The following is a 27,753-nucleotide window of genomic DNA, read 5'->3' on the forward strand; positions in this document are numbered from 1 at the left end:
TGAGCAGACAGACGTCTATTGTACTATGGTCATGTTAGCATGTAGAACTTCAGCCGAGAACCTAACTGCTCAACAGAACATAACGTGGAGTGGGCGCTGCCCACAGAATTCCAGACAGAGACCCTGCCCAATCCATTTAAGACAAGCTTCTTTTAGCTGTTACACACCACCCCCAACCCCCAGCCTGTCCTGGGGAGGGGGAAGTTTGTATGATTGGTTATGGGGTATATGTTACAGGGGGAGCATGTTATGGGGATAGAGTCGGAATTCAATCCCAGAAGTTAACTCCTTAGTCTTTGCTTCCCATGACCCAGGCCTCCTGAAGACGGTGGGCAGGAAGGAACAGGCCCATGCAGGGGGTCCAGGGGGACGTGGGCACCATGGCCCAGTGAAATGCACGTGGTCCAGGAACCAGTCAGCCAAGGCGGGAGGAGCCAGAGTAGGCACTGCTTCTGGGCTCATGGCCTTGCCTCCCACAAGGGGGTTCTGGCCCCCCTCTTGCTGTAGACTGTCCTCTTCTCAGAAGGGGTTGCGGCCACTGGGCCCGGTGGGGTTAGCAGTACACGTGGAGCAGTGGTGCTCCTGAAGAGTCTGTGTCAGTGCCCTGGAAAGATGAGTCGTGGCTGGCAGGGTATCCTGAGGGGGAAGGGAGGAGAGAGAGGCTCAGAGTGGGGAGGGGCTCATGCAGGTCCTGCGGGCAGGGAGAAGCCTGCTGAGAAGGAGCAGAGCAGGACTTGAGCCTGGGCCAGTCTGATCCTGGTTGGGTGACCTACTCAGTTTCTTGACCTCTTTGAGCCCCAGGCTTGTTCTCTGCAAAAGGTAATGACCCGGTTCCCAGGGGCTTGTCATGAAGGCCAAGAAGACAGCAGTAGAAACCACACAGGATGCCTTTTCAGCACCAGTGGATGCCCCAGCCCCCGCTCCATCCTCCACTTTCCTCTCCAGTGACCTGGGTTTAGCTGCAGGTTCTGGGCCCTTATCCCTACACTGGTTCAGGGGCAGCCCCCTGAATCTCCCAACTGAACCCTTTGAGCCAGCTTGCAGGATTGGGATGGGGTATGAGGCTGCTCAGGCTTCTCATCCCATCCCTTTTAATCCCATCCTCACCCACCCCAGGAGGAAGCTGGGAGAGGGGCACGTGGGGGGCCCCTAGGGCAGTCCCCTCTCCTCTCCGCACTCATCAGGTCAGGACCAAACCTGGGGCTCCATAAGGCCTCAGCTTCCTGGCGATGGCATCTGCGGTCGTCTCCTGGGAGATCTGCACTGTGAGTTCTAGGGAGGGAACACGAGGGGGGCACTGGTCATTATCACATCCTTTCAACCCTACTCCCCACTTCTGCCCCATTTCCCTTCTGAGGGAGGGGAGGGGCTACATACCCCTTGGCTGGGATAGAGAAACAATGCTTAAAACAAGAGACACTGATAGACAGCGTGTGTGTGTGCGTGCGTGTGTGCGTGTGTGTGTGTTAGTCTGTGCAGTGGTGGTGGTGGTGGTGGTGGTGGCGGGGAGACTTTGGTTAGGCGGAGACAAGCCCGAGGTGCAAATTTATATGGGTTTTGGGGTCCTGTTAACCAGGCTAAGCCTAAAAGCTACTCTGGCAGGTGGTAGCAAGGGACAGAAAGAGACTGTTAAGGGATGTAGAGGAGTGGAGAAAAAGGAGGAAGAGCTGGGGCCAGCTAAGGGGTGGACCCATAGTGGCCAAAGACCTCAGTGCAACCCTCCCTAGCCAGAGCCTCTGCAGCCCTGTGGGGCCCCACCTACCATCCTGGCTGAGCCCTGAGCCCACCATGGTCTCATGGCCGCTGTCAGGGGCAGCGGCGGCAGGGGCAGCGGCCCGGGTTGAGCGCCCCTCTGTGGTTTGCGGGCGGGTGCGGCTCTTTCGGGTGCTGATGCGAATGATGCCGCGTACCAGGCGGCCCTCAGCATCTTGCTCATCCAGGTGGTAGTCCTGGGTGATGCTGCTGATAAGGTCCGAGATCTTACTGGTCTTCTCCAGGAACACAGTGTCTGAGGTGCACTTGGCCAGCTCGTCGATCTGATGTACGCTGAACAGCTCTGTGAGCTTCTTGAAGATGAGCACATCGATCTCTCGGCTGGACATGGAGCCACTGCCTATCTCAGGCAGGTCCAGGTCCGACTCGTGGAAGGAGTAGTATTCCTCAGAGCCACGGGGGCTGCTGGCAAGGGTGCTGGGCAGGCTGTGCCTCATGGGTGGGGGTTCGGCCAGTGGCTCCTTGCAGCAGGAGTCCGCATCGGGGGCTGGGGAGGTGGCGCTGCGGTAGGGATACACAGGGATGCCTTTGAGCTTGACATCAGGGTAGCTGAAGCTGCTACCCATGTTTGACTTGAGCCGCTGGCCATCCCGCTGTCTGGGAGGGGCGCAGTCAGGGCTGGGGGGCACTCCATTGTGCTCCTTGGCCCAATTGGCTTCAGCAGCCCCCTCAGGGGAGTCCCCAGCAGACAAGCAGGGGCTGCAGCCCCGCACACAGGCTCCACAGCGCTGGAGGCAATTCCGGCAGCGGCGGAAGCAGAAGGCAGCCCGGCACCAGTCCCACACCCAGGGTTGCCAGAGCAGGCAGCAGGTTGGGGGTTCAGCAGCTGGCTCAGTAGAGCTAGAGATGAAGGTAAGGCTCTCGGGCCCATAGTGGCCAGGGTCTTTGGGGTCTGGCCTGCGGGTGCGGCGGCTTGGTGGGGCCCTGGATGGCTCATCGTATGTCTCCAAGCATAGCTCTGTTGGCCGCTCCCAGGGTCCCAAGCGTGGGGGCCCAGATGATGGGCGAGGGTGTCCCGGTCGAGGCATGGCTCACTGCATGGTTTGCTGTAGCCAGGCACCTGTAGGAGAGAGGCCAGAAAGGAGTCAGTATCAGAACTCAGGGACAAGCTCCTGCACTATGACCTGAGGAGCTTCCGATTTCTGGTTTCTGAGAGGTCTGTGATGTGGACAAGCACAAGTCTGCCCACAAACCCTCATCTAGTGTTCCCTCCCTCCCCAAAAAGGAAGTTCTTTCTGTGGTCTAACCTACATGTCAAAATCTCCTGGGACTTCACACACATTGGGATGGTCACTATCGAAAAAATAGAAAACGACAAGCATTAGAGAGGATATGGGTAAGTTGGAACACTTGGCGTTGCTGGTGAGGATGTAGAATGGGACAACTTCTGTGGAGTGGAAATTCATCAAAAAAATTAAACATGATTTACATGTGATCCAGCAATATCACTTCTTGGTATATACCCAAAAGGATTGAAAACAGGCACTCAAAACATATTTGTAAACCAATGTTCACAGCAGCATTAGTCACAGTAGGCAGAGGAGGAAACAACCCAAATGTCCACTGATGGATGAATGAATAAACAAAACGTGGTGTATACATACAATAGACTATTATTCAGTCCTAAAAAGGAATGAAATTCTGACACACATTATAACATAGATGGGCCTTGAGACTCTATGCTAAGTGACATAAGCCTGACACAAAAAAGACAAATATTGTATGGTCCCACTTACACAAAATAGCTAGAATAGTCAAATTCATAGAGACTGAAAGTAGAATGGTTGTTGCTGGGGGCAGTGGGGAGGAGAAAATTAAGTGTTTAATGGGTAGAGTTCTAGTTTGAGAAGATGAGAAAGTTTTGGAGATGGATGGTAATGCTGGTTACACAACAATGTGGTTGTGTTTAATGCCACAAGACCATAAGGCTAAAGTGACTTAAAAAAACTAAAATGGTAAATGTTATGTTATGTATATTTTACCACATAAAAATAAAAATCTCTTGGGACCTCACTTTCTGGGGAATGGTTTCCCCTAGTTTCTTCCCACTGCTGGTAAGCCTCAGAGGCTGCTCAACAAATACCTTTCCCTGTGACTTGCTACAGAACCTGATTATTACCATCTTCCCTTTCTTCCTCTATTCCTTCAAATCAGACGTGGAAATGCAACAGGTCCCCTGTCAATATTTCAGTCTGCCTCAGATTTGCTCTCCAGTCAACACTTAACACCAAGCACTGTTTTGCTTCCTTTGATTAGATAAGAAAGCTGAACCACAAAAATCACCTTCATTCCCTCTGCGACTTGGTTGCTAGCAAGTTCAGAGCTAAGATTTCATTCATTCCAAAAACACTGAGCCTGGCTCTGTGTTAGGCACGTAGAACCAAAGATGAATGAACTATTGACCCTGTTCTTGTGATTCTCACATGGTTTTGTAGAGAAAACAGATACCTAAAACCTCATAAGCTGGAACATGTAGGATATATGAGGCATTATGGGAGTAAATAATTCTGCCTGCAAGAACATTACATAGTGATGTATTTGGGAGGGTACTTGTTCACATGTGTGGGTTTGCTGGGCAGTAACTATCCTTAGCCTGGATTTTCTGAGACATTAATCCCTTAACTTTTTATTTATCCCTGATTTAATGGCACTAGGGTCCTAGAACTGGTGATGTGTACAGAACCTGGAACTGGGCATCAGGATATCCATATTCTAGTCCCAATTCTGGCTCTAATAGGCAACATGGTTTGGGCAAATCAATGCCACCTCCCTAAATAGGGCCACCATCATCCCTCACCCAGATACTGTTGAGGCCCCCATTCTGGCCATCTCTATTCCCCTCTACTTGCTGCAGCCAGGGAAGACCTTAAAAAAAAGAAAAGAAACCCACAAACTTGAAGAAACTTGGCAGACACCACTTTAATAAAATGATAGAAGTTAACATTATTAATAATGGGACAAACTGCCATGATGTGTCTCCTGATACTATACACTAAGAAGGGTACAGCATCACTTATGAAGTATTCCTGCCAAAAATGTATAACCTGAATGTAATCATGAGGAAACATCAGACAAGCTCAAGTTAAGGGACATGCCCACTAAATGTAATGTGTGATCCTGGATTTGATCCTGGATCAAGAGAAAAAATTGGAAATCAGATAACTGGTAGTATTTAAAAATAGTGTATTATGTAATAGTATTATGTCAATGTTAACTTCCTGAAGTTGATTGCTGAGGTTAGTAAGACAATGCTCTTATTCTTAGGAAATATACACTGAAGCATTTAGGGCTAAAGAAGCATAATGTCTGCAACCTAATCTCAAAGGGTTCCCCACAAACAGAAGGTATATGTGCGTAGAGAGAGAAAGGCACAGAATGTTACCCATGGGGAATGGGGATGAGGAGGATACAGGAATTCTCTAACTATTCCTGCAACTCTTCAATACACTCCCCAGCCCCACTTGGCACTCCTTCTCCAAGGACTCTCCAGAACCTTAAGTCAGATGGGGGACCCTCTCCCCACAGCCTTCTGCTGGGCTCTCAGTTCAGCTGAGTTGGCATTGAAGCCATATTTGAAGATAAGCCTATATATGACCCCAAGGGGCAGGGACTGTGTCTTATTCTTTTCTGTTTCAGTATCTGGAACAGGGTTGGTACAGTAAGTGCTTCAGGGGATTGACACATTCTGTGCGACCTCTGGGTAGAAACAGGACCACTGGGTAGAAAGTAAAAGGACTTAGGTTCTAGACCAGAGCTGGAGGAGCAGCAGTCTAGAAGGAGGGGGGTGAAATTTCCTCTCCAAAGGTGTACAGACTGAAATTGAAACAGGTGACTTGAAAATCCCTTACAACCCAGAGAACAAACAGTTAAAAACGTTTGCCTTGGGTGCTCGCTTTGGCAGCAAATATACTAAAAAATTTGCCTTGGTTTGAGCAATGTGGGGGTGGGTATGGATTCACTCATTCACTCAATGAATATTTACTGAGAGCCTACTGTGTGCCAGATGCTGTTCTAAATTTGGTGGATACAGAAAAAATTCCCTAACCTCAGGAGTTTGCATTCTAGTGAAAGAGTTAATTATTGATACTGTACATTGTTCTCAGTGCTTTAAATATCTTAAACCAATTAATTTTCACAACCCTATTTGTAGGTTTTATTATTATTACTATTATACTGAGGAACAGAGAGGTTAATAAGTTATCCAAAGCCACACATCTATTTGAACCCAAATGGCCTGGCCTAGACTCTTATCCACTACCCCCATCCCATCTATTACTTGGGAGGTAAGGGTCAGTCAAAGTGGCCAGCTGCCAGCTCCATGGACAAGCCTGTGCCCAAGAAGGGCCCACATAGGGAGCCCTGAGTTTTCCAGGCTCAGCCCTTGGATGAGGAGGGTGGGCACATCTACACTGTTTCAACTACACTGAGCTCTGGGGTACCTGGGGTTTGTAAGAACATCACGAGGTTGCTGATTGTGGTGTAGGTTGTTGTCTCCTCCTCCACCTCCAAGGTTTTAGGAGCGGCTACTATTCATTAAATCCATCCAATAAATATTTACTGAGCACCTATCATGTGCCCAGTACTGTGCTAAATGCTGAGGAATCAGCAGTGACTGGGCCAGAACCAGGCTCCAGCCCAAGAGGACTTTTGCTTTATTTAACACTCACAATTGCCCTGTAAGTATTACATCTCCACTTTACAGATCAGGAATCTGAAGCTCAAAGAGGTGAAATGACTTGCCCAGAGACATCTAGCTGGAAAGGGATGGAGCAGGATTTGTACTGTGGTCCGCCAAACTCCAAAGCCCCTGTACTTTGCTCTGTGCCGCACATCAGGAAGAGGGGGTGGGATGGAGGAAAGGGGCAAGACCTGGGGTAAGGGACAGTGCCTGGCCTCATTTCCCCTCTTCCCATTATTCTCTGAACCCTCCAGAAGTCAATTTCAGCCCCTTTTGTCCTGGCTATATGCTGTCACCTCCCAAATCCTAGGAACACTGGTCACTTGGTTTAATGAGGGGAGAGCTCCTGTTCCTGTTGTGGCCCCAGGCAAGACTCCTGGCCTCAGTTCTCTCATCTTTAACAAAGGGAGAGAGGAGTATCTTTATGGGCGACCATAAGGTTTAAATGAGATATTGCGTGCAGGGGCCTTAGCATGTTGCCTGGCACCTGGGAGGGGCTGGGTCACTGGGCGCCTCAAGGCACTGCAGAGTGAGTAGCTCCCAGGTGTCAGGCGCGCCCTCCCTAAATTTCTTGTTGAAGCTCTTTTCTCCCTCCCACTTGGTCCCTGAGAACACACACACTCAGGGGTCTGTCTGCGTACCATCCCCCTCCTCCCAAGGTACCCAAGACAGGCTCGGCCGCACCAGCCTCTGCCCCACCCCAGAGCTCAGCCAAATTTTGCACACCCAGCAGAGAGGTTCACCCCAGCCCTGCTCACTAAACAGCCGTCGGCTCTGGCACCCGGCATCCACGCACCCTCGATCTCCTGCCCCAAAGGCTCAGCCCGCGACTCCGTCTGCGGGCACCTAGTCCCGAGGGCAAGGGAGAACCAGACCTCTGCATTGCCCGTCGGAGTAACACAGCCCCTACACCAGCAATGCCCTCGAGGCAAGCACCACCCTCTCCAGTCCCAGGGCCCTCCGCCCGCGGGCGGACACAGCCTCTCTAACACTGTTCAAGGTGTGCACGGTTCCCTTCCCCCATTCCTCCCCCGTCCCTCGAGAGAGCAAGGCTCCCACCCCAAGCCAGAGCAGCCCTAAGAGCCAAGACAGCCCCCCTCACCCCATTCTGCCCGCCCAGCCCAGGCGCCCGCTCAGGCCGCTCCCTGGCCGGGCCGGCCATCGCACCCCGGAAGTGGGAGGCTAGCCTGAGGAACCGGCCCCGGGACCCTCGCCCGCCCGGGCGTAGCCTTGGGGGGGTCTCTCCACACTGGTGCCGCTCTTGTTCGCGCGCCCTCGGGCCCGTGCGGGGCTTACCTGTTCCACCAGGTGAGCCGCCTCCGGCTCGGCCCCTTCCCCCGCCCCCCTCGCCGCTCACCTGGGGCGCAGGTGAGCGTCTCGCGGGAGCGCTGCACGGGCCGCCGTTGGGGACACACTTCCTGCCTCCGCGAAGCTCCGCCGCCGCGCACCTGGGCCGAGGCCCCGCCCCGGGAGCTGGGCGGGCACCGTGGCGGAGCTCCCGCGTTCAGCCTGCGGATTCCGAGAGCAGCTCTCGGCCTCATCCGGGTAAGGACGATAGGGCGCGGTGGACAGACGGCGGGGCTCAATCTTCTCTTGCATTAAATGGGCAGGTGATCCCAGCAGTGTCTGAGCGCCCGGGGAGCACTTGCCAGGCCTTAAAGGCTCAGCTCAAAGGGCATGTCTCCTGAGACACCTCTCCTGACCACTAACGCCTGTCTGGTTTTCTGTTACATAGAACAGTTCCCTGTACTCTTTGTCATAATACTCAGCATACTGTTTTCTCATCTTCTATCTCCTCCTTTAGCCTCTGACTATGGTATGGTCTTGTTCCCAAATGCTTTGGGTGCTCAGCAGATATTCTCTATTGAGTGAACCGCTGGACTGATTTCCCCCTTCGTCCTGAGGCAGTACTGGGGGCCTAGTTCCTCTGCTCTGGTCTGCTCACCTTCTCTGTTCCAGGAGATCGGCAGAAGAAGATAAGGGCCTCTGCTCTGGGGCCTGGGAGCAGGGTGAGAGGAGGGCTGAACTGTGCAGTCCTGAAAGACATCCCAGATCAGCAGAGGTGGCCAAGATGGGCTGTGATCACGGCATCCTATGGGGTCTCTCTGCAAGAGGCAACATCATTGGGCGGCAAGAGTCAGGGATCAGATTATCCTGGGTTCCTGCTCCCCTTCATAACAATAATAGCTCTCACAAACAAGTGACTTTTAGGGAACATATCCAAGATCCATGCTAAACCCCTTACTTGCATAGTATTATATAATCCTTCCACCTGAGGATAACACTGCAGGTGTTTTCATTCCCATTTTACAGGTGAGGAAACTGAGGCTTAGGGAGGGGAAATTATTTGCTCATGCAGTTGGCCCAGATGGTGTGACTTTGGACAAGACACTTGCCTTCTCCAAGCCTCATCTGTGGAGATAACAGTACCCCTCTCCAACTGGGAGAATTAAAAAAGATAATGGATGCAAAGTGAGATAAAGGATATGGGAGGAGATCACTGGTGTAAGGATTGGTAAGTGGGAGGAATTCAGTGCTGCCTAGCCCCCTTCCCCTCCAGGCATATCAAAGATACACAACCTCCTAACCCCAGATGGAGATACTGCCAATTAGGACAGAACCTTTTGTCTGCCCTGTTTGGGTTGCCAAGTCCTCCCCTTTCACAGCCAGGGTGGGACACTCCGTGGAAGCTAATTCCCATGGCAATGGGGGGTTTCCTTTCCTATCTCACCTCTCAGAGGACCATTTTCTCATTCCACAGGTGCCCTGCCATGTGCACATAGTAGGTTTTCAATTTTTACCAGACACCCGCTATGGCAGCGCCTCCCACCACATTCTCACCTGGTGCAAGTAGTCGTTATACCCTCATTTGGAGCTCATAAAGTGAGTCAGTGTACATTGTGTACAGTTGGACATCTGTGTAGCCTAAGATCCAGTAAGTACCTCCCTGGGATACAGCCACATACACCAAGAGACATGTACAAGAATGGTGGTAGAAACGTTCACAGTAGCCTCAAACTGAAAACACCCAAATTCCATTGACAGGAGAAAAAGAAATGTGGAATAATTATAAAGTGGTACAAAATGAATGAAAAATAGCAATATGGCTGGAACATGGTGATATAATACTGAGTGAAAAAAAATGCAAGTCCCAGAAGAGCACATGTGGAATGGCATCCTTTTCATAACTAGAATCACTATATTTAGGCATAATATTGGGTTCGACCACATGAAATTGCTGTTTTTGACCTATTTTGACCTATAAAAATGGCAAATCCATAAGGTTAAGCCTAATTTATGTGTTAAAAAATTACTTAAAGAAAAAGCAAGAGAATGAGGAACACAGAATTCAGTATAGTAATTACCTGGGGGTGAGGTAGTAGAGGGTTCAGGGATGGTGGGGAACTCATAAGTAGAGTTAATTTTTAGTGATGTTCTGTTTCTTGGAGCGGATGGTGGACTTTCATTCATTTCATTTCAAGGACTTTCATTTTATCATCAATGAATGAATGAAAAAACAGAAATTTATGCTGTAACTAAATAATTCAGGACACTGTCACTTGCAAAGTTTTCAAGGTAGCAAAAATGTGAGAGTCTAGAATCTTATTTAGTTTTTCCCCATTCACTTATTCATTATTTTTTGAAGGTTTAGGTATAATTTACATTTAGTAAAATTCACGTTTTTAGCGTACAGTTCTGTGAATTTTGAAAAATACATACAGCTGCATAACCACTACCATAATCAAAATATAGGTTAGTTTCATTACCCCCCAAATTCTCCTAAGTCCCTCTGCATTCATTCCCTCCACTCAACCCTAGCCCTTGGAAACCACTGATCTTTTTTCTGTCTCCATATTTTGCTTTTTCCAGAACATGTTTAGTAAAAGTGCACTACAAAATTCTAACTCTGTGATACCTAAAACACTGTAGATTAATAAGTAGGAACATGATGATTGAAGCAGCTCAGAACTACTTTCTTTGCCCAGAAAGAAAAATAAAGGAAGGAAAATATGATCTCTGAACCTCTGGCTACACTCTGATGTATGAGAGAACTTTTCTCTGGAGCCCCAGCCCTGGCCTCTCACCAGCTGTGTGGCCCTGGAGAAGCCACTTCCCTTCTCCTCATCTGTAAAATGGGGATGATATATCCCCCTCTAGAGTGGTTTGTGGAATACTTTGCAAAAGGCACAAGTTAGCTGTTACTCTAATCATAGCCACACTGAAACCTCTCTCCTTCTCTTCCCCTCTCCCTCCCAAACTCAAAAACACTGGGTCCTGTTCCCAAGGGCCCATCCCCCTGCGACAGTGCATATTGAAAAATCCTGTCCAAAACTGATGACACTGTAGGTATATACCCCAAAGAATTGAAAACAGGGACTCAAACAGGTACCTATATGCCAGTGTTCATTGCAGCACTATTCACAATAGCCAAAAAGTGGAAACAACTCAAGGGTCCATCAAAAGATGAACGGATAAAATAAGGTATATACACACAATGGAATGTTATTTAGCCATGAATGAATGAAGTTCTGATACATGCTACAACATAGATGAACCTTGAAGACATTATGCTAAAATAAGCCAGGCCCGGAAGGACAAATACTATGATCCCACTTATATTAAATATTCAGAACATTCATAGAGACAGAGATTAGAGGTTACCAGGGGCTGGAGGGAGGGAGGAATGGGGAGTTATTGTTTAATGGGTACAGAGTTTCTATTTGGGATGATGAAAAATTTTGGAAATAGATAATGGTGATGGTTGCACAACAGTGTGAATGTAATTAATGCCACTGATTTGTACACTTAAAAACGGACAAAGTGGCAAATTTTCTATTTATATATATATATATATATATATATATATTTTTACCACAATTAAAAAAGCCCTCAAGAAAACATCCGACATAAATCTCAGCAGTGTTCTCCTAGGGCAATCTACCCAAGCAATAGAAATAAAAGCAAAAATAAACAAATGGAACCTAATTAAACTTATAAGCTTTTGCACAGCAAAGGAAACCACAAGCAAAAAAAAAAAAAAAAAAAAAAAAAAAAGACAATCTATGGAATGGGAGAAAATATTTGCAAAAGATAAGACTGACAGGGCTTAATTTCCAGAATATATAAACAGCTAATACAACTTAATAAGAAAAAAACAAGCAACCCCATCCAAAAACAGGCAGAAGACCTAAACAAGCAATTCTCCAATGAAGACATATAAATAGCCAATAGGCACATGAAAAAATGCTCAATATCACTAATTATCAGAGAAATGCATATAAAAACTACAATGAGGTATCATCTCACACCATTCAGAATGGCCATCATTCAAAAGGCCACAAATGATAAATGCTGGCTCCTACACTGCTCGTGGGAATGTAGTTTGGTGCAGCCATTACGGAAAACACTGAAGATTTCTCAAAAGACTAAAAATAGACTTACCATATGATCCAGCAATCCCACTCCTGGGTGTATATCCAGAGGGAATCTTAATTCAAAAAGATACGTGCACCCCAATGTTCACAGCCATTTACAATAGCCAACATATGAAAACAACCTAAATGTTCATCGACAGATGACTGGATAAGGAAATGATATATTTACACAATGGAATACTACTCAGCCGTAAAACATAATAAAATAATGCCATTTGTAGCAACATGGATGAACCTGGAGAATGTCATTCTAAGTGAAGTAATCCAGAAAGAGAAAGAAAAATACCATATGATATCACTTTTATGTGGAATCTAAAAAAAAAGACAAATGAACTTATTTACAAAACAGAAGCAGACTCACAGACATAGAAAACAAACTTACGGTTACCAGTGGGGGAAAGGAGTGTGAAGGGATAAATTGGAAGTTTGAGATTTGCAGATACTAACTACTATATATAAAATAGATAAACAATAAGTTTATACTGTATAACACAGTGAACTATATTCAATATCTTGTAGTAACTTAAGGTTAAAAAGGATATGAAAACAAATATATGTATGTTCCTATGTGACTGAAGTATTGTGCTGTACACCAGAAATTGACACAACATTGTAAACTGACTATACTTCAATACAAATATTTTTCAAAAAGCCCCCAAGCTGATGACATTCTTTGAGAACAAAACAAGGTAACTTATGGGTCTAGCATTCAGCATATCAAAGGAAAGAGAAGTCTATTGCAGTGAAATTTCCAGATAATAATCCACCTCTTCTGTGCACTTCTCTTTACAGTTTACCAAGCAAACACTTTTAAGTTTGATCCTTACAATAGCCCTAGAGGTAGCCATTGTCATATTCACATTACAGATGGGGAAACAGAGGCACATCAAGGTCCCAAGGCCATACTATGGTTGAATAGTGGAGCTGGGTAGGAACCCAGTCCTTCTGGCTTCCAGTACAGCATTCCTTACTGTGCCCTCCTCCTGACCCTTTAAGCTGTATTTGGGCTCCCTTCTAAGCAGAAAGACCTGCCCTTCTCACTACCTGAGCTCTGTTTTGCCTCCTGGCCACAACTGGGGGCCATTGTCCTGATCCTCTGCTTCCACCACAGTTGCTCTGTTCTGTCTGATGTTTACCTTTCTGGTCTCCACCCTCGGCCCCCACTCAGGCTTCTGGGCTGGTGACAGATTGAGAGGGAGAGGGAGGGGTCAAAGATGGCTGGGGTTCTGGCTTGTGCTACTGGATAGACAGAGATGACTGGGGAGGCAAGTTTGGGGTATAAAAGTGTAAACTTGGTGTTAGACCTGTTGAATTTAAGGATTTGTGAGATACCAAGAAATATACATGTATATATGGATGACATTCAGAGTGGTATTTAGAAGCTATAAGACATGCAATTTTGGGCAAGGGGAGAAGCAGTGGGTCAGGAGAACGTGGGCGGTAGTATGGATCCCTGGGTATCTGCCTCTTGCCTCTGGTGTGCTTCTCCCATAAAGGGCACTAGGGGGCAGCACTCAACAGACGAAATTGCCAGAACTTGAGTCACAGGATCTAAGTTGGAGTCCTAGATGCACTCCTGTTCAGTTTGCAGTGTGAACTTTGTCTCTTTGAACCTCAGCATTTCTCATCTGAAAATGGGCTTGATGTGAAGTAGGATAGTACAGTGGTTCAGTGTTTGAACTCTGGAGTCAGAGGGCCTGAATTTATGCCCCAACTCTGCCACTTAATTGTGTGACTTTGGTCAAGTTACAGAACTTCTCTGTGCCTCAGTCTATAAAGCGAAAGTAGTAATAGTTTTATGTAGTAATTACAACAGTGGCTGGCTCATGGCTACACGCTAAACAGATGATGGCTATTTTATTTTACCCTCTTCTTCCTGTCTTCTCTCTGCCTCCTCAGCCATTCTGGAGCCAGGACACTCAAAGGCAAGACCTCTGCCTCTGAGAATAAGCAGAACAAATTACTATGACTGACCATAATAATCTACTATGTGATTTTTGTTTTTTAATTTTTAAAAATTTTATTTTTTTTCAGTTTTATTGAAGTGTAATTGACAAATAAAAAAATAAATCATGGTGACTTGATACACATATACATTGTGAAAGGATTCCTCCCATCTGGTTAATTAACACATCCATAGTTGTTAGCACTGTATTGTGTAATGAAATTTGCTAAGAGAACTTAAATATTCTCACTGTCCCCCACCCCAAAAGAATTACAATTGTCTGAACATTGACATTATGAGCCTTATTCCACTTAAGCCTCACAATAACTCAGTGAATGGATCCCAAATCCTTATTTTATAGCTAAGAAAACAAAGGCTTGGAGATTTAAGCCTTTTGCCCAAGGTCACACAATTAGTAAAGGGCAGAGCCCAGAATTGAGCCCAAGTTCATTCTGTTCACAGCCTGAGCTCTTTGTAGTGGCTGCTCTGGGTACCACTGATATTGAGCCCTGGAGGATGCCCCAGGACCCAGCAGAATTGGGGAATTCTCCCCTCAAGAATTCTCTACTGTAATCAGCTCCAATTCTACCTACCATACCTCTCTTTCCCAGATATAATTTCCTGGAATTCTGAATGGAATAAGTGGAATGGAACTAACTGAAAGGGAACCCTGTAGGGTGGAAGGGAACAGAATGGTGGAGGATGAGCAGAATTGGAACATGGGAGTTAATGTTGTCTCAGCTCCTCTGATTGGTCAGTTCTGTTTGTACTGATCAGACAATGGGCCAATGACCACTCAGAGTTGCCTCTCCCCTTTCCTTCAATGGCCAAAGGATGGTGTGTCCTGGAGGCTGGAGAGAACCAGGGGAGTCCAGGAGTTACCCTGGGGAGTTACAGACAGGTAAGCTGGGATCTAAGCTGCCAGGATAACATGGATAAAGGTGCAGTTGGAGCCCTGGAATTCTAAGGAGTTGAGCTTCTTCTAAGGGGCTTCTGGAACTCTAGGTTGGGCTATTGGGAGGGAGACCCCAGGTCCACCTGACACTGGGGGATTCCTGGGGCTCCCTGGCTTTAGCCTGCCTGGCACCCAGTTGCTGGGCCTGAGGGAGCTGCAGGCTAAGAAGCCATCCTGCACCAGGTTGAGTCAGGGATTGCTTCTTTGGTCCTGAATTTGGTTCCAAGCTCTAGTAGAGGTATTTTCTGCAGAGTCCTTGTGCTGAAAGAACCGTCATCCAACCCCTTCATTTTACTGATGAGGAAATAAGGCCCATGAGGAGAATCGCTTTAGCTGAGGTCACACAATGAATAAACAGTGGACCCTGTGAATAAACAGGTGGACCTCCGCTCCTTCACCTTGCTCTGTGTGGTGTCAAGATAGGCCTCAGTTCAAATCCTGCTTTTACCACCTAGTGGCTTTGTGAGGTGGGACAGGCAACTCCACCTCTCTGGGCTTTAGTTTCCAGACACACATGGCCGATGCTGAGTCTCCTGGTTACTCACAGGAAACAATCGGCAGCTCTGGACACTGAACACCACCCCTACTTTCTTCCCCGCCCACAGCCAATCTCACATACCCTGTTAAGCTTTCCCAGAGAGCTCCTGGCTAGAAGTCTGTCTCCCTGAGCTATTGCAGAAGACTGTCTGAGCCCCTCTGATGGCCTTGACCTCCTCTGCTGCTTTCCCTGTTCCCAGACCAGAGCTCCCAGAGGGCAAAGTCTGGTCTGATTCATCTCTGAGTCCCTAGCACCCTGCCCAGGGCAGGGTCCAAAGGCTATGGCTGAGAGCGTTTGTGAAGGGAGTAAGTGAAGGAAGCCCCTCCAGCTCCTCCCCTTTCCCAGGAGCCCATGACCTTCACCCTCCCAAACCACTGATGTGGCAGAAAGAGCCCTGGAGTGGGGGCTCATACAGACCTAGGATGGAATCCCAGCCCAGACTCTTGGGAAATGTCATCACTTCTCTGAGCCTCAGTTTCCTCTTCTGGAAGTAGCCTTCCTGGGGAGGAACATGTAAGCTGAGAACTGGAAGACCTAGATGGAAAGACCTGGAGGAAGAGTCTTCTGGGCAGAGTAAGGGGCTGATGCAAAGGCCCCAAGAAGGGTATAAGCTTGGCATGTTCAAAAAACAGAAAGGAAGCCAGCACGGCTGGAGTGCATTAGCAAGGGAAGAGTGACTGGAGGTGGGGGGTGGGCAGGAGACAAGGCAGACCCTGGATCACACAGGGCTTCGATGGCCACTGAGGCATCTGTCTTTTAATCTAAGTGACATGGGAACTGATTGGAGGATGTCAAACAGGGAGGTGGTTTGATCTGACTAATATCCCAAAAGCTTCAGTTTGGTCGCTGTATGATGACTGCAAGAGGGTGAGAGTGGAGGCAGGGAGCCCAGTGGGGAGACTTTGGAAATAATCCAGGTGAGAGAGACCGTGGCCTGGACTGGGGAGGTGCCTACAGACACGGTGAGAAGTGGTTGGGTACATGATATATTCTGGAGGTGGATTCCACAGGATTGGATGTGGAAGACAAGGGCAGAGAGGATTCAGGCTGGTCCTTGGGTTCAGTTATCTATTGCTAAGAAATAAACTACCCCAAAACTCAGTGGCTTAAAATGATATATTATTTCTAAAAACTCTATGGTTCAGCCAGGGCCAGCTGGCCAGTTCTGCTGGTTTCACGTGGGGTTGCTCAAGGGGCTGCATTCAGGTGGGAGCAGTGGGGGCTGGTTACCATGATGGCCTCACCTCTCCCAGGACCTCTCCTCACCGGGCCTCTCATCATTCAGCTGAGCTTTACAGTGAGGCTGCTGGCTTCCAAGAGGACGGGCCCCAGTGTGCAAGTGTTTAGAATCTCTGCTTGCTTCACGCTTCTTCACATCCCTTTGGCCAAAGTAAGTCATAAAGCCAAGTGCAGAATCAACATGGGAGGGGATACACAAGGGCATAGATACCTGGAGGCCTGCTTCATTGGAGGCCACTGGTGTAACAATTTAGCACCCATCTCTGGGCCTGTGGCTTGAGGAAATGGGTGAAATTCAAGGGCAAAGGGGAAAAACAGAGTTTGCCAGAGGTTGTGGGATGGTAGTTGCAAGTGAGACACTGAGGAGGACAGTGGGCTTGGGAGAGCCAGCAGCAGTGGAGACGCAAAGTCCCTGGCAAGTATGGTAAAGCAGAGGAGTGGGTAGTAATCAAGGTAGAGAACCTGAGAAGTCTCTAGGCCATTCCCTCACTCAACAGACATCACTGAGCAAGCCTTACGCTGTGCCTTGCCCTGGTCTGAGGGCTGCACACACGGAGAGGAATAAGACTTGGCATGTGACCTTGGGGAGCTCACAGTATTTGGGGAGTATCGACCACACCCACAGATGCCAGTGCAGTGTGGGAGGTGGCAGTGTGAGGTTTTCCAGGGCATTTTGGGGTCCCAGGGAAAGGACCTGGAGTGGTTTCCAATGGAGGAGTACTTGAAGAATAGATAGTTAGACAGACAAGATGGTGGAGCTGGAGCAGGTAGAGGTCAGACTGGGCCCCAGCCTGGCCCTGAGCTGCCTTCCAGCCCTGACAGTGGAGAGGTAAAAGCAAGCCCACAAGTGGGCTCTGGGAAGACCAGCTGTAGATACTCTTCTTCCCATTTTATACATGAAAACCGAAGCTCAGAGTGGGGAAGTCAAGTCACTCAACCCAGATTCAGCTCCTCACATTCTGGGCTACTCTCCACCCTTTTCAATTCTTGCTGAAATCATAGGGAAGGTAGGGGAGGAGAGGGCTGTCTCCTGAGCTTGCAGGGATGTACCTAGAGGCTGGTCTGGCAGTGCTGTGGAGTGCTCCTCCCTGGGTCCTGGATTTGTGCCACCTCCCTTAAGGAGGGCAGAGCCCTGTGAAGAAACATTAAGGGAGATGGTGACATGGACTGGGGATGAGCCGACCCAGATTTGGAGCCCCCAGCCTGCGCAGAGAACCCCAGTCCTTCCCTCAGGCCCCTCTTGTGAAGTCCCACCCTCAGGGGTCCCCTGTCTGAGGAATGAAGCATGGAAGGAAACTGTGCAGAGGTCAGAAGTTAGGGCCAGGGGGTACCTCTGACTAGGGCTGGGCTGGGTTCCCTGTAAAGTGGGGAAGGGTGAGGAGTTACCAGGTTTATCCCTGGGGGCTCAGGCAGGGGAACAGGAGGGAGGCTGGGAGTTTAGAGCCTCATCCAGCTCAGCTTCAGCCTGAATGACCTTGAGCTGTCCCACTCTTCTAGGCTGGTGCCAGGGTCCCAGCACTCTGCCAAGTGGAGCCACTAACACAGGGGCTCAATGAGCCAGCTGAGCTCTGGCCTCCTCTCAGAAGGGAAAGGCAGCCCCTCTCTGAGCAGACCAAGCCCAGCCAGAGCCCTGCTGTGCCTTCCTCCCCAGCTTTTGTCTGGTGGTGGCCATGGAGGGGGCGGCTGCTGAATCCAGGCCTCAGATACAGGAGAACAAGTGCGGGGATAGAGGGCTGGATGGATGGAGAGGGATGGAAAGAGGGAGGTCCTGGGTCCTGACATCTGATACCCTTACAGCAAAAGCCTCTTTTCCTTGGAACCAGAGTACTCTGTAGGAGGTGGGGCAGGGGAGGGAGGCTGGGGGGAGGAGAAGGCAGAATCAGACTAAGATCTGGAAAGGGAGATGGAGACAGATCTAGAGAGAGTCAGCAAGAGAGAAGGAAGAAAAACGGTAGAAGCAAGTGTAGAGGGTATGAATACGGGTGTACATAATCAGGTAGGGAAGATAGAGGCTATTTTTTAACCCACTCAGAGCCCTCATTCCATCCGGCTGGTGGAAAATCCAGTTTCCATTATTGTTGGGTTCTCTCAATCCATGATGACCCCTAGATTTGGGCCAAGGCCCAGAGGGGTCACAGAACCAGACATAGACAAGATCCTTCATTCAGCCTGGTCACCAGGCCTTCCTAATCACCTGACCAGCATGACCCCATCAGGTCAAGGACTGTGCTGGCCATGCTTGAGGCATGGAATCTTTGGTGATCAGGAAGCCATTTGATGCTGGGTCCAGTCTTCTGAATGTCACCTGTCCTCTTGAACCCAGGGCCTATCCATCCATTCCCTGGAATCTGGGAGGCTGAACTGCCACTCCCACTCCTTATCTAAGAGATTTGGAAAGAGCCTCCCACTGTGGTCCCTAGAAGCCCAGGGCAGGCCCCTAGAAGCGCAGAGCCATACCCCTGCGTCCCTCTGGCCCCTGAGTCTGGAGTTCTGTCCCTTAGCAGAGTCCTTGTTCCTTAGCATACTGCAGCTGAGCAGCTGGGGCCAGCCCAGCAGTCCTTCTGGAGCCTGGAGGCTTTAGGCCCAGCCAGAGAGCCTAGGGGAAGATCCCCAGAATCTCTACCAGCCACCTCTGTAGTGGTGGTGGTGGGGGGGGATGGCAGACAGACAGAGCTGAAACAGGAGGGTGTGAGTGAGTAGGAGGGACCTGATCCATAGCCAGCTGGTCATTAAATTATTCAGTGCATATTCATGTGTGCCTGTGGTGGGCCAGGCCCTACCCTGGTCTTATAAGACCCTACATGACCTGGTCCTTACATATTCCATTGTAAAAAATTTTATTGTGAAATATCTTGTACATGTAGAAGAATATGTTTGTACATACATGTATATATACATACATATTAAAATATAAAAGTATATGTTTGTTTAAAGAGTAAAAATGAAGACACCCACAACTAGTTTAATGGGACATTTCAGCACTTTTGAAGCCCTCTGTGTGACTCTCCTCTGTGGCCTCTGCTTTCCTCATCCTTCCAAAAAAAATCCTGAAAATAGTGTTAATCATTCCCTTAGTGGTGTTAATCATTTGGGCTGATTCATCCCCTGGGTACAATAAGCACAGTACATAGCAGTCTCAATATTTTTAGGGGTCTGCACAAATATCTTAATTTCTTTTACAATGAGAGCTGATTTATGCTGTACACTTTAATTTTTTTTTTACTTTTTTCTTTTTTTAAATTGAAGAATAGTCAGTTTACAATGTTGTGTCAATTTCTGGTGTACAGCATAATGTTTCAGTCATACATATACATACATATATTCATTTTCATACCTTTTTTCATTATGGGTTATTACAAGATATTGAATATAGTTCCCTCTGCTATACAGCATAAAGGTGTTTATCTCATGCTGTACACTTTAAATTTACACATAACTGTATGTTAATTATATCTCAATAAAACTAAAAATATCAGAGATGATTGAATAAATGGGGAGAAGAGACGTTTTCCTTACAAAATTCCAAATATATGTAGATACTCCACTCTCCAGGAGGGGGCGCTTTATCAGGTTAATGGTTTATACCTAGTTTGCTAAGAATTTTTAATGTAAAAGATTGTTGAATGATCAGGTGCATTTTCTGAGTAAATTGAAGCGTTCGCTTGGTTTTCCTCCTCTAACATATTACATCAGTAGAGTTTTCTAATGTTGAATCAACCTTCTTAGAATAAACTCAACTTGGTCGTTACGGGTTTATTATCTTTTAAATACATTGCTAGATTTATCTTGTTAATATTTTGTTTAGAGCATTTACAGCTATGTTCTTAAGTAATATTTTTCTGTAATTTTTCTTTCTCATACTGTCCTTGACTGTTTTTGATACACATTTTTATTTTTCCAGGATTTGTCTATTTACCTTTGTTTTAAATTTGTTGTCATAAAATTGTTTCTAATATTCTCTGATTATCTTTTCAACCCCTACTACACCTGTAGTTCTGTGGTCCCAATCTTCAAACCTAATGTTTATTTGTGCCACCTCCTTTTTTTCCCCTTGGTCAGTCTTGCCAGGAATTTCTCAGTATTGTTCCTGTGTCAGTTAGGAATTGGATTCAGCTGGAAGTATCAGACCCCACATGGCTCACTGTTCTGCCACCCCTAGAGTAAGGCCCTTATCTTAAGGTCCTTGATGACATCCACCACATCCATGTTTCTGACAGCAGAATGGGGAAAAGGAGAAAGAAAAGGGCAGAGCTTGTGGGTCATTTCTTCTCACTGGCTGCTTAACATCTGAGTGCCCCGGGCTCAGTTCTTGGTCCTCTCCTTTTCTCTGCCTTCTCTCTTCCCGTGGTTGTGTCAGCCAGCTAAATACTGCCTACCTGCGGATAACTCCAAATTCACACTTGCAACCCAGGCCTCTCTTGACTCCCAGACATATAAATTCAACTGCCCACGCGAAATTTCTGCTTGAATATCTAATTGGCATTTCAAACTCAACATGGCCAACATTTAACTCCCTAGAAAAGAAAAATCCAACAAAATGCTGGAGCTGGGACCCCAAACGGTCCCTTTCTTCTGAATGCCTACTGATTGCAACTTTCAATTTGATTGCACCCTGGCTTCCCCTTCCCAGACAGAACACTTTCCAGCTCCTAGTACTCCATTGTTGAACGGAGCATTAAAAAAAAAAAAAAGGTAACTGAATAGTATGGAATAGATTAGACTGGTATAATTAGGGTGAATGTTGCTTGCGAAACTTTTGTCTGTGTCCTGGGTTCTATTGTAAAATGGCTTTTTTTCCTTCCAGTTTTGAGATATGATTGACATATGGCAGTGTATACATAAGCTTAAGGTATACAGCATGATGATTTGACTTACACACATCATGAAATGATTGTTGTGAAATGTCTTATCATGGGTTAAAGTAAAAAAATTTGACTAGTCTAGATCTTAGAGTTCAACAGGTGCCTTCAGGGCAAACACCAGCTACCGGACTCATTTACTCCTGAGGAATTGCCCTTTCTTGTCATTTCTGACCTCTGTTAGTTCCCTTACTTTGTAGTCAGCTCACTGATGCTTTACAAAATAAAATTTAAAAAACTTTATCCATCATTTTTAAGTACCATGTATAGAGAAGTGTTTCTCTGCTCCCCTCTTCTGCCACTATGCTGGAAATGGAACTTTTTTCCTGTGGGTCTTTTCCATCTCATTCCATCACCACAGCTCATTATATTCTAGCTTCACTTGCCTCCTCTGTGTTCCCCAAATGTGCCAAACTCTCTTCTGCAAAGAATCTTTGCACTTCCTGTTCCTTCCATCTGGACTGCTTCTCTCTGGCACTTTTAAGCCTGGTAGCTTTGCTCCTTTGCCTTCTTCATCAATCAGGATTTGTTCAATTATAAGTTCAAAATAGCTCAAAAAAGCTTAAGAAAAACAGGAGAATCTATTGGCTCACTAAACTGAAAAGTCCAAAGGTAGCACTACCTTCAGGTAAGGCTGGCATCAGATGCTCAAGTGATTTCTGGGCTCTCCTTCCAGCCAGCAGGCAGGTACTTCCCTTGTGCTGGCAAGATGACTGTCTTCAGCTCCAGGTTTATAATCTACTTGGCCAAAACTTCCTGGGCAAAGAACGTTTCTCTTTCTGAATAGTTCTAGCAAACATACTAGTACTGAATTTCATCAGCCAGGCCAGGATCATAAGCCCTTTCTTGGTGATGGGCTGGGGTCAGCCTCACAAGAAACACACACTGAACATATAGGAGAAGAGGCTACCCCCAAGATATAAAGACTGTGTTATCAAAAGTAGGACAAATGGATAACGAGAAGGCAAAACCCACATCTACCCACTCCATCATCCTAGACTTCTCTGTCTATAGTGCATTGCCTGGGTTACTCCCTATGACATCACCCTGTTTACTTCCTTCAAAGCACACACGTAACACAATCTAAAATCATCTTATTTGTTTTGATTCTTTATGGCCTTCCTCTCTTCCTCTGGATTGAGAGTGCTCAGATTGTGGTGCCCTTGACTGAGATGGGAAAGACCAAGGGAGGAACAGGTTTAGTAGAGAAATCAAGGCCAAGAGTTTTCCAGCTGTTCTAGCAAATTATTGAATCCAAGGAGCAGGTGGTGGGGACCTCTGATTTGTAGTTAAGTTGGACAGAAGCTATGGATAACCCGGGGATCTACTGTTCGTGATTGGCATCTGAAATGAAGGGTTGTCTTGTGGGGATAATCCCTTAACCTGCAAGGTCTGTGCTAACTCTGGTTAGTGTAAGAATTGAATCAGACTGAATTGCAGGACATCCAGCTAGTGCTGAAGAGTTGGTTGGTGTGGGAAAACACACACACGTTTAGTGACCAGAAGTGTCAGAAAGTGAAGTTTCTGTGAGTGGAGTATTGAGAGTAGCAAAGAAAAACAAAATCGTTTCCAAAACAAGTGTCCAAAACAAAATTCTTTCCAAAAGAATCCCCTATGTGTGTAGACCTTTACTAGAAATAGATATTTTCCTTTTGTGTTATTTAAATTGAATTTTGCCTTTTTGCATTAGACTGATACATATTGAGCATGATTTTACAAGTCAGAATTTCATTTTCCAGTGCGCAGTAACTCAAACCATTTCAAACCATCCAACAGCATTATCTGAATGCTGCTATGCTAAAGTCAGTTATTTCAAATACTCTTCCACTTTTGAAACTGGATTTATTTCCCTTGCAAGGTATACTATTTCTTAATTAGACTAAGAAATGGGACGATATAATGCGCTATTACTGTAGACTTCTTTTGTTCTTATTTTTGTAATGAAGCAGGTATCACTTAGGGAAAACAAAGAAAACAAAACCTCTCGACCTTGATTTTTCTACTAAACCTGTTCCTCCCTTGGTCTTTCCCTTCTCAGTTGAGGGCACCAGAACCCATTCCGTTGCTCTATCCACAAACCCAGAGGGCGTTCCCTCACCCCTACACTAATCCATCCACAAGTCCTCTCATTTCACCTCCAAATAAACTCAAATCCATCCCCCCTCCCACCTCTTGCCATTATTCCTGGTCTGGCCACTGTCCTCTCAGTTGGATTACTGCAGTAATCTCCTAACTGGTCTCCCTCATTCTCCTTTTGCCACATTTCAGTTCATTCTCTACACAGCTAAAAGCACGATCTTTTAAAAGCAAATCAGATTATGTTGATCCTCACTTAAACCTTTTAAAGGCTTCCCCTGCACATTAGAGTAAAATCCAAAATCCTCACCCTGGCCTCTAGACCCAGCTCCTATGACCTCAGCTCTCCCTGTTTTCTTGCCAGCTTACCAGGCACTGAACATTCTGATCTTTCAGTCTCAGGACCTTTGCACATACTATTTTTTTCTGCTGGGAAATCTCTCTCCCCAATTCCACATAACTGACTCCTGCTCATCTTTCAGGTCTCATCTTAAATGAGACCTCCTAAGCAGAAGCCTCCCTGAATCCCCTCTCTATCATGTCATCAGATTATTCCTTGTTCATGATTTCTAGAGAAGCATGGTGGTTGAGAACAGGCTCTGGAGACAGATTGCCTGGGTGTTGAATCCTAGCTTGGCCACTCCTTGACCATATGTCTTTGCCCATATTTACTTACCCACTCTGTCCTTCAGATTCCTTTTATGTAAAATGGGGTATATTAATAATAATACCTCATATAAGTAAGCCAGAAAGAGAAAGAAAAGTACCATATGATATCACTCATATGTGGAATCAAAAAAAAAAAAAAAAAAAAAGAAAGGAAAAAGAGGACACTAATGAACTCATCTACAAAACAGAAACAGGCTCACAGACATAGTAAACAATCTTCTGGTTACTGGGGGAAGTGAGGTTGGAAGGGATAAATTTGGGAGTTTGAGGTTTGCAAATGATAACCACTAGATATAAAAATAGATTAAAAAAACAAATTTCTTCTGTATAGCGCAGGGAATGCTATTCAGTATCTTGCAGTAATCTTTAATGAAGAAGAATATGAAAATGGAGATATGTGTATATGTATGCATGACTGGGACAATGCTATGCTGTACGCCAGAAATTGACACATTGTAACTGACTGTACTTCAAAAAAAAAAAAAATCTCATAGCATAGGTGCTCTGTGTATGGCATAGATTAAGCACTAAGTAAATATTGGCAGGTATTTTATTATTCCTTCATGGCACATTTCTTGGGATTTAATTATTTTGGTTTCTGAAATGATTGTGCTTTTCTTATTTACTGCTGTGCCCCGAGCACCTGGCACAGTGGTTGGTACCTACTAAATGCTTAATTATGTTGCTGAATGAATGCCCGAAAGCACACTTGATCTCACCCCTTTTGGAGCTTGCAGTCTAGAGATCGCAGACTCTAACCTTGCCCTTCTTACCCTTCCACACCTGGCCATTTTAGAGATGTGAAAACTGAGACCCAAAAGGTAGGGTGATTTGAGCAAAGCTTCGAGGGGGAAGAGGTATTGCTCTTTCCAGTTTCCCAGAGGGGAGTAACGTTTCTACTTGTCAGAAACGTGATGAAGCACCAAAAGCACGTGAAACCTGCTACATCCATTGTGAATGCAAGTCATAGCCTTTTATTCTGGGAATAAGAACCAGGGCAAAATTTTCATTACAAGAGAAAGAAAAAAGAGAGAAAGAGACAACCTGTGAACTCTCTGGATGGAGGAACGGGGTGGGTTGTAGTGCTGTTGACTGAGATGGCACTGGTGCTGCAGTTGTGCCTTCCTGGGAGAGATAGCCAGTCTCCTGTCCAAGCCAGTGCCTCCCCCAACCCAGGCATTATGTTCATGCCACATTTAGGAATCCTGAGGCCTCATTTTACAAATGAGGGAACAGAAGCTTAGAGAGGAGAAGGGACTTGCTCAAGTCCACAGAATGAATTGAACCCAAGTCTTCTGACTTCTAGCATGAGATTCCTTTAAACTCTAATTAATACAAAACCTCTTAATATGAGAATGGAGAGAAAGAGGAGGTGAGGAGGAGGATAGTGGAAGGAGGAGTTGTCAAATCAGGTGACCATTTGCAGGCAGGGGGACCGACAGGCCTGGGGCAACCAGAGACCTTGGTGCGAGGGCAGGGGAGTCTGCTGAGGAAAGAGGAGATGGAGGCGGGGGCCTAGCTGGGTTATTTTCAGAGCTGCTATCTTTGTCTGCATCTGCTAAATTATTAAACTGATATCACATCCTAGAGGGTGCCAAGCCAGGTTGCCAGGAAGAGACTGAAAGGGAGGGGTTGGATCTCTTTACAGAGGCCTTGAATCTTCTAGGCTGGGATGGAAGTCAACTCCTCAAACCTAGACCTCCTGCCCCACCCTACTCTCAGCTGATGGAGGGGATCCGGCTTTGGGCCACAGCCACACTGGCCACCACTCCCTCCATATGGTTCTGTCTCTGCTGTCGTGGGAGGGGAGTGTAGGATTGTATATAATAAACAGGACTCTGGAACCAGGTCCCCCCTAGGCTGCCTCTTCTCTTTCAGGGTCTCTGACTCAGACTGAAAACAGATACGACCAGCTGTGCAACCTTAGACAAATCCTTGATCTTCGTGTGTCCTTGTCTGTGCCCTAAGTATTAGCAGTTCCATTTCTCAGACCCTGAAGTTCACAGGGAAAAGTGCCTTTCTCAGAGCTGGGCTGCTAGAAGAGGACTGAGCTTCAATTCAAACTCAAGTCTCTCAAATTCCAGATGCCTTTCCTCTCTCTATTCTTTTTTTAAATTTTAGTATTTTCTCTATTTCCCATCTTTCCTACAAAAGTAATGTATAACTTTGATAAAGATCAGAAAAAATGAGTAATCATTATAGTTTAAAAATGTATTTCCTAATTCCAAATGTTGTGCTTGCTGGGCTGGCTGTGCCCCAAGAGGTGGTTGGTTGTGACCCCGGTCCACTCCCAGGAGTGTGGAACTTAGGGCAATTAAGGAAGCAGGCAGAGGCCAAAGCTCTCTCACTTCTGGTCCTGTGCACGTGGTGTTCCCATCCAGAATCCTTCTCCCTTCTTGTCCCCCCACCATCTGTTCACCACGTACTTTGATTCATCCTTCAGGTTTCAGTTTAAATATCACCTTCTGCAGGGAACCCTCCTTGTTCCCCTCCCCACCCAGCTGGGCTCACTGTCTGCTCTGTGTTCCTATAGCCACTGTATTTCCCCTATCCCAGGAGATACTGCACTAAACTGCCATCACCTGTGTCCTCCCTAGACTGTGTGCTCCCTAAGGGCAGGGATCTTATCTGATCATTGCTGTACCTCCAGCAGCCAGCCCAACAGAGAGAGTAATGATCACATTTGTCGAATGGGTGAAATAAAGAATGAATAAATGAATGAATAAAGAAGGGGACTTCTCAACAAGTTCTGTCTACCCTTGTATTATTTTTCAATTCAAACAAACATTATTTAAATGGCCTATGGGGCCAGGAGCTCTACCTAACTTCAGGGAATCTAATGATATAAGCAAAACGTGATGAAGCACAAAAGCACGGGAAATCTGCTACATCCATTGTGAGTACAAGTCACAGCCTTCTGTTCTAGGAATAAGAACAGGGCAAAATTTTCATCACAAGAGATGGGGGGGAAAACAGAAAAGTAAATCTGTGAGCAAAACAAGTCTAAGGAGAGACTATTAAATCACTGAACAGTAAGGGGGGAGGGTATAGCTCAAGTGGTAGAGCACATGCTTAGCATGCATGAGGTCCTATGTTCAATCCCCAGTACCTCCTCTAAGAATAAATAAATAAATAAATAAAATTACCTCCTCCCACCAAGCCAAAAAAAAAAAAAAAAAAAAAAAAAAAGAAAGAAATTAACTAAACAATAAACCAATACATATAAATGACTTGTGGGAAATTCCATAGAGGATAGGAACAGGCGACATACCAGAGAAGAGCAGGGAGGTATGCTATGACATTGGGGTGGGTCAGATCTGTGTTTGAATCTTTGCTTGGCTACTTATCTGCTGTGTGACCTTGAGCAAGTCTCTTCGCTTCTCTGGGCTTCAGTTTCTCAGCAGGAACAAAGGCTGCTGATGCCCCTCACTTAGGGATGCTGTGGAGACACAAACATTCATGTATTCAGTAAATGTAGGTTGAGTATCTCCTCCTATTCAGAGAAACAAGTTGCCCAAGATAAGTGTGTGCGGGATTTGAATCTGACTGATTCTCTGGATCTGGCTGATGGTGGAGGGTGGGGTAA

At 46.4% G+C, this 27,753-nt stretch overlaps 1 protein-coding gene across 5 annotated transcripts; it reads right to left on the reverse strand.

Moving 5' to 3' along the window:
* On the reverse strand, positions 1-27,615 carry KDF1 (keratinocyte differentiation factor 1). 5 transcript variants are annotated; one of them, XM_032495603.1, is made up of 5 exons: positions 27,439-27,615; positions 8,397-8,556; positions 1,763-2,833; positions 1,198-1,272; positions 15-636 (listed from the first exon to the last, which is right to left on the reverse strand). In XM_032495603.1, the coding sequence occupies exons 3-5, from the start codon at positions 2,799-2,801 to the stop codon at positions 554-556; spliced, it is 1,197 nt and encodes a 398-aa protein (XP_032351494.1). In that variant the 5' UTR covers positions 2,802-2,833; positions 8,397-8,556; positions 27,439-27,615; the 3' UTR covers positions 15-553. The 5 variants fall into 5 exon arrangements, 4 of the variants coding, with proteins under 4 accessions (XP_032351492.1, XP_032351494.1, XP_032351495.1 ...); XM_032495601.1 differs by lacking the exons at positions 8,397-8,556; positions 27,439-27,615 and adding an exon at positions 7,748-7,879 and having other exon boundaries at positions 1-636; XR_004325442.1 differs by lacking the exons at positions 8,397-8,556; positions 27,439-27,615 and adding an exon at positions 7,748-7,879 and having other exon boundaries at positions 1,112-1,272.
* Positions 27,616-27,753: the final 138 nt, after the last annotated feature.

Source organism: Camelus ferus, chromosome 13 (genome assembly GCF_009834535.1).
Source record: "Camelus ferus isolate YT-003-E chromosome 13, BCGSAC_Cfer_1.0, whole genome shotgun sequence".
NCBI classification, from domain to species: Eukaryota; Metazoa; Chordata; class Mammalia; order Artiodactyla; family Camelidae; genus Camelus; species Camelus ferus.

Coding starts and splice junctions, on each gene's coding strand:
- KDF1 (XM_032495601.1), bottom strand. CDS start 2,801: ATGCCTCGACCGGGACACCCTCGCCCATCATCTGGGCCCCCACGCTTG. Junction 1,273..1,762: donor CTCAGGGCTCAGCCAGGATG/GTAGGTGGGGCC, acceptor TTCCCTCCCTAG/AACTCACAGTGCAGATCTCC. Junction 637..1,197: donor GAGGCCTTATGGAGCCCCAG/GTTTGGTCCTGA, acceptor CTTCCCCCTCAG/GATACCCTGCCAGCCACGAC.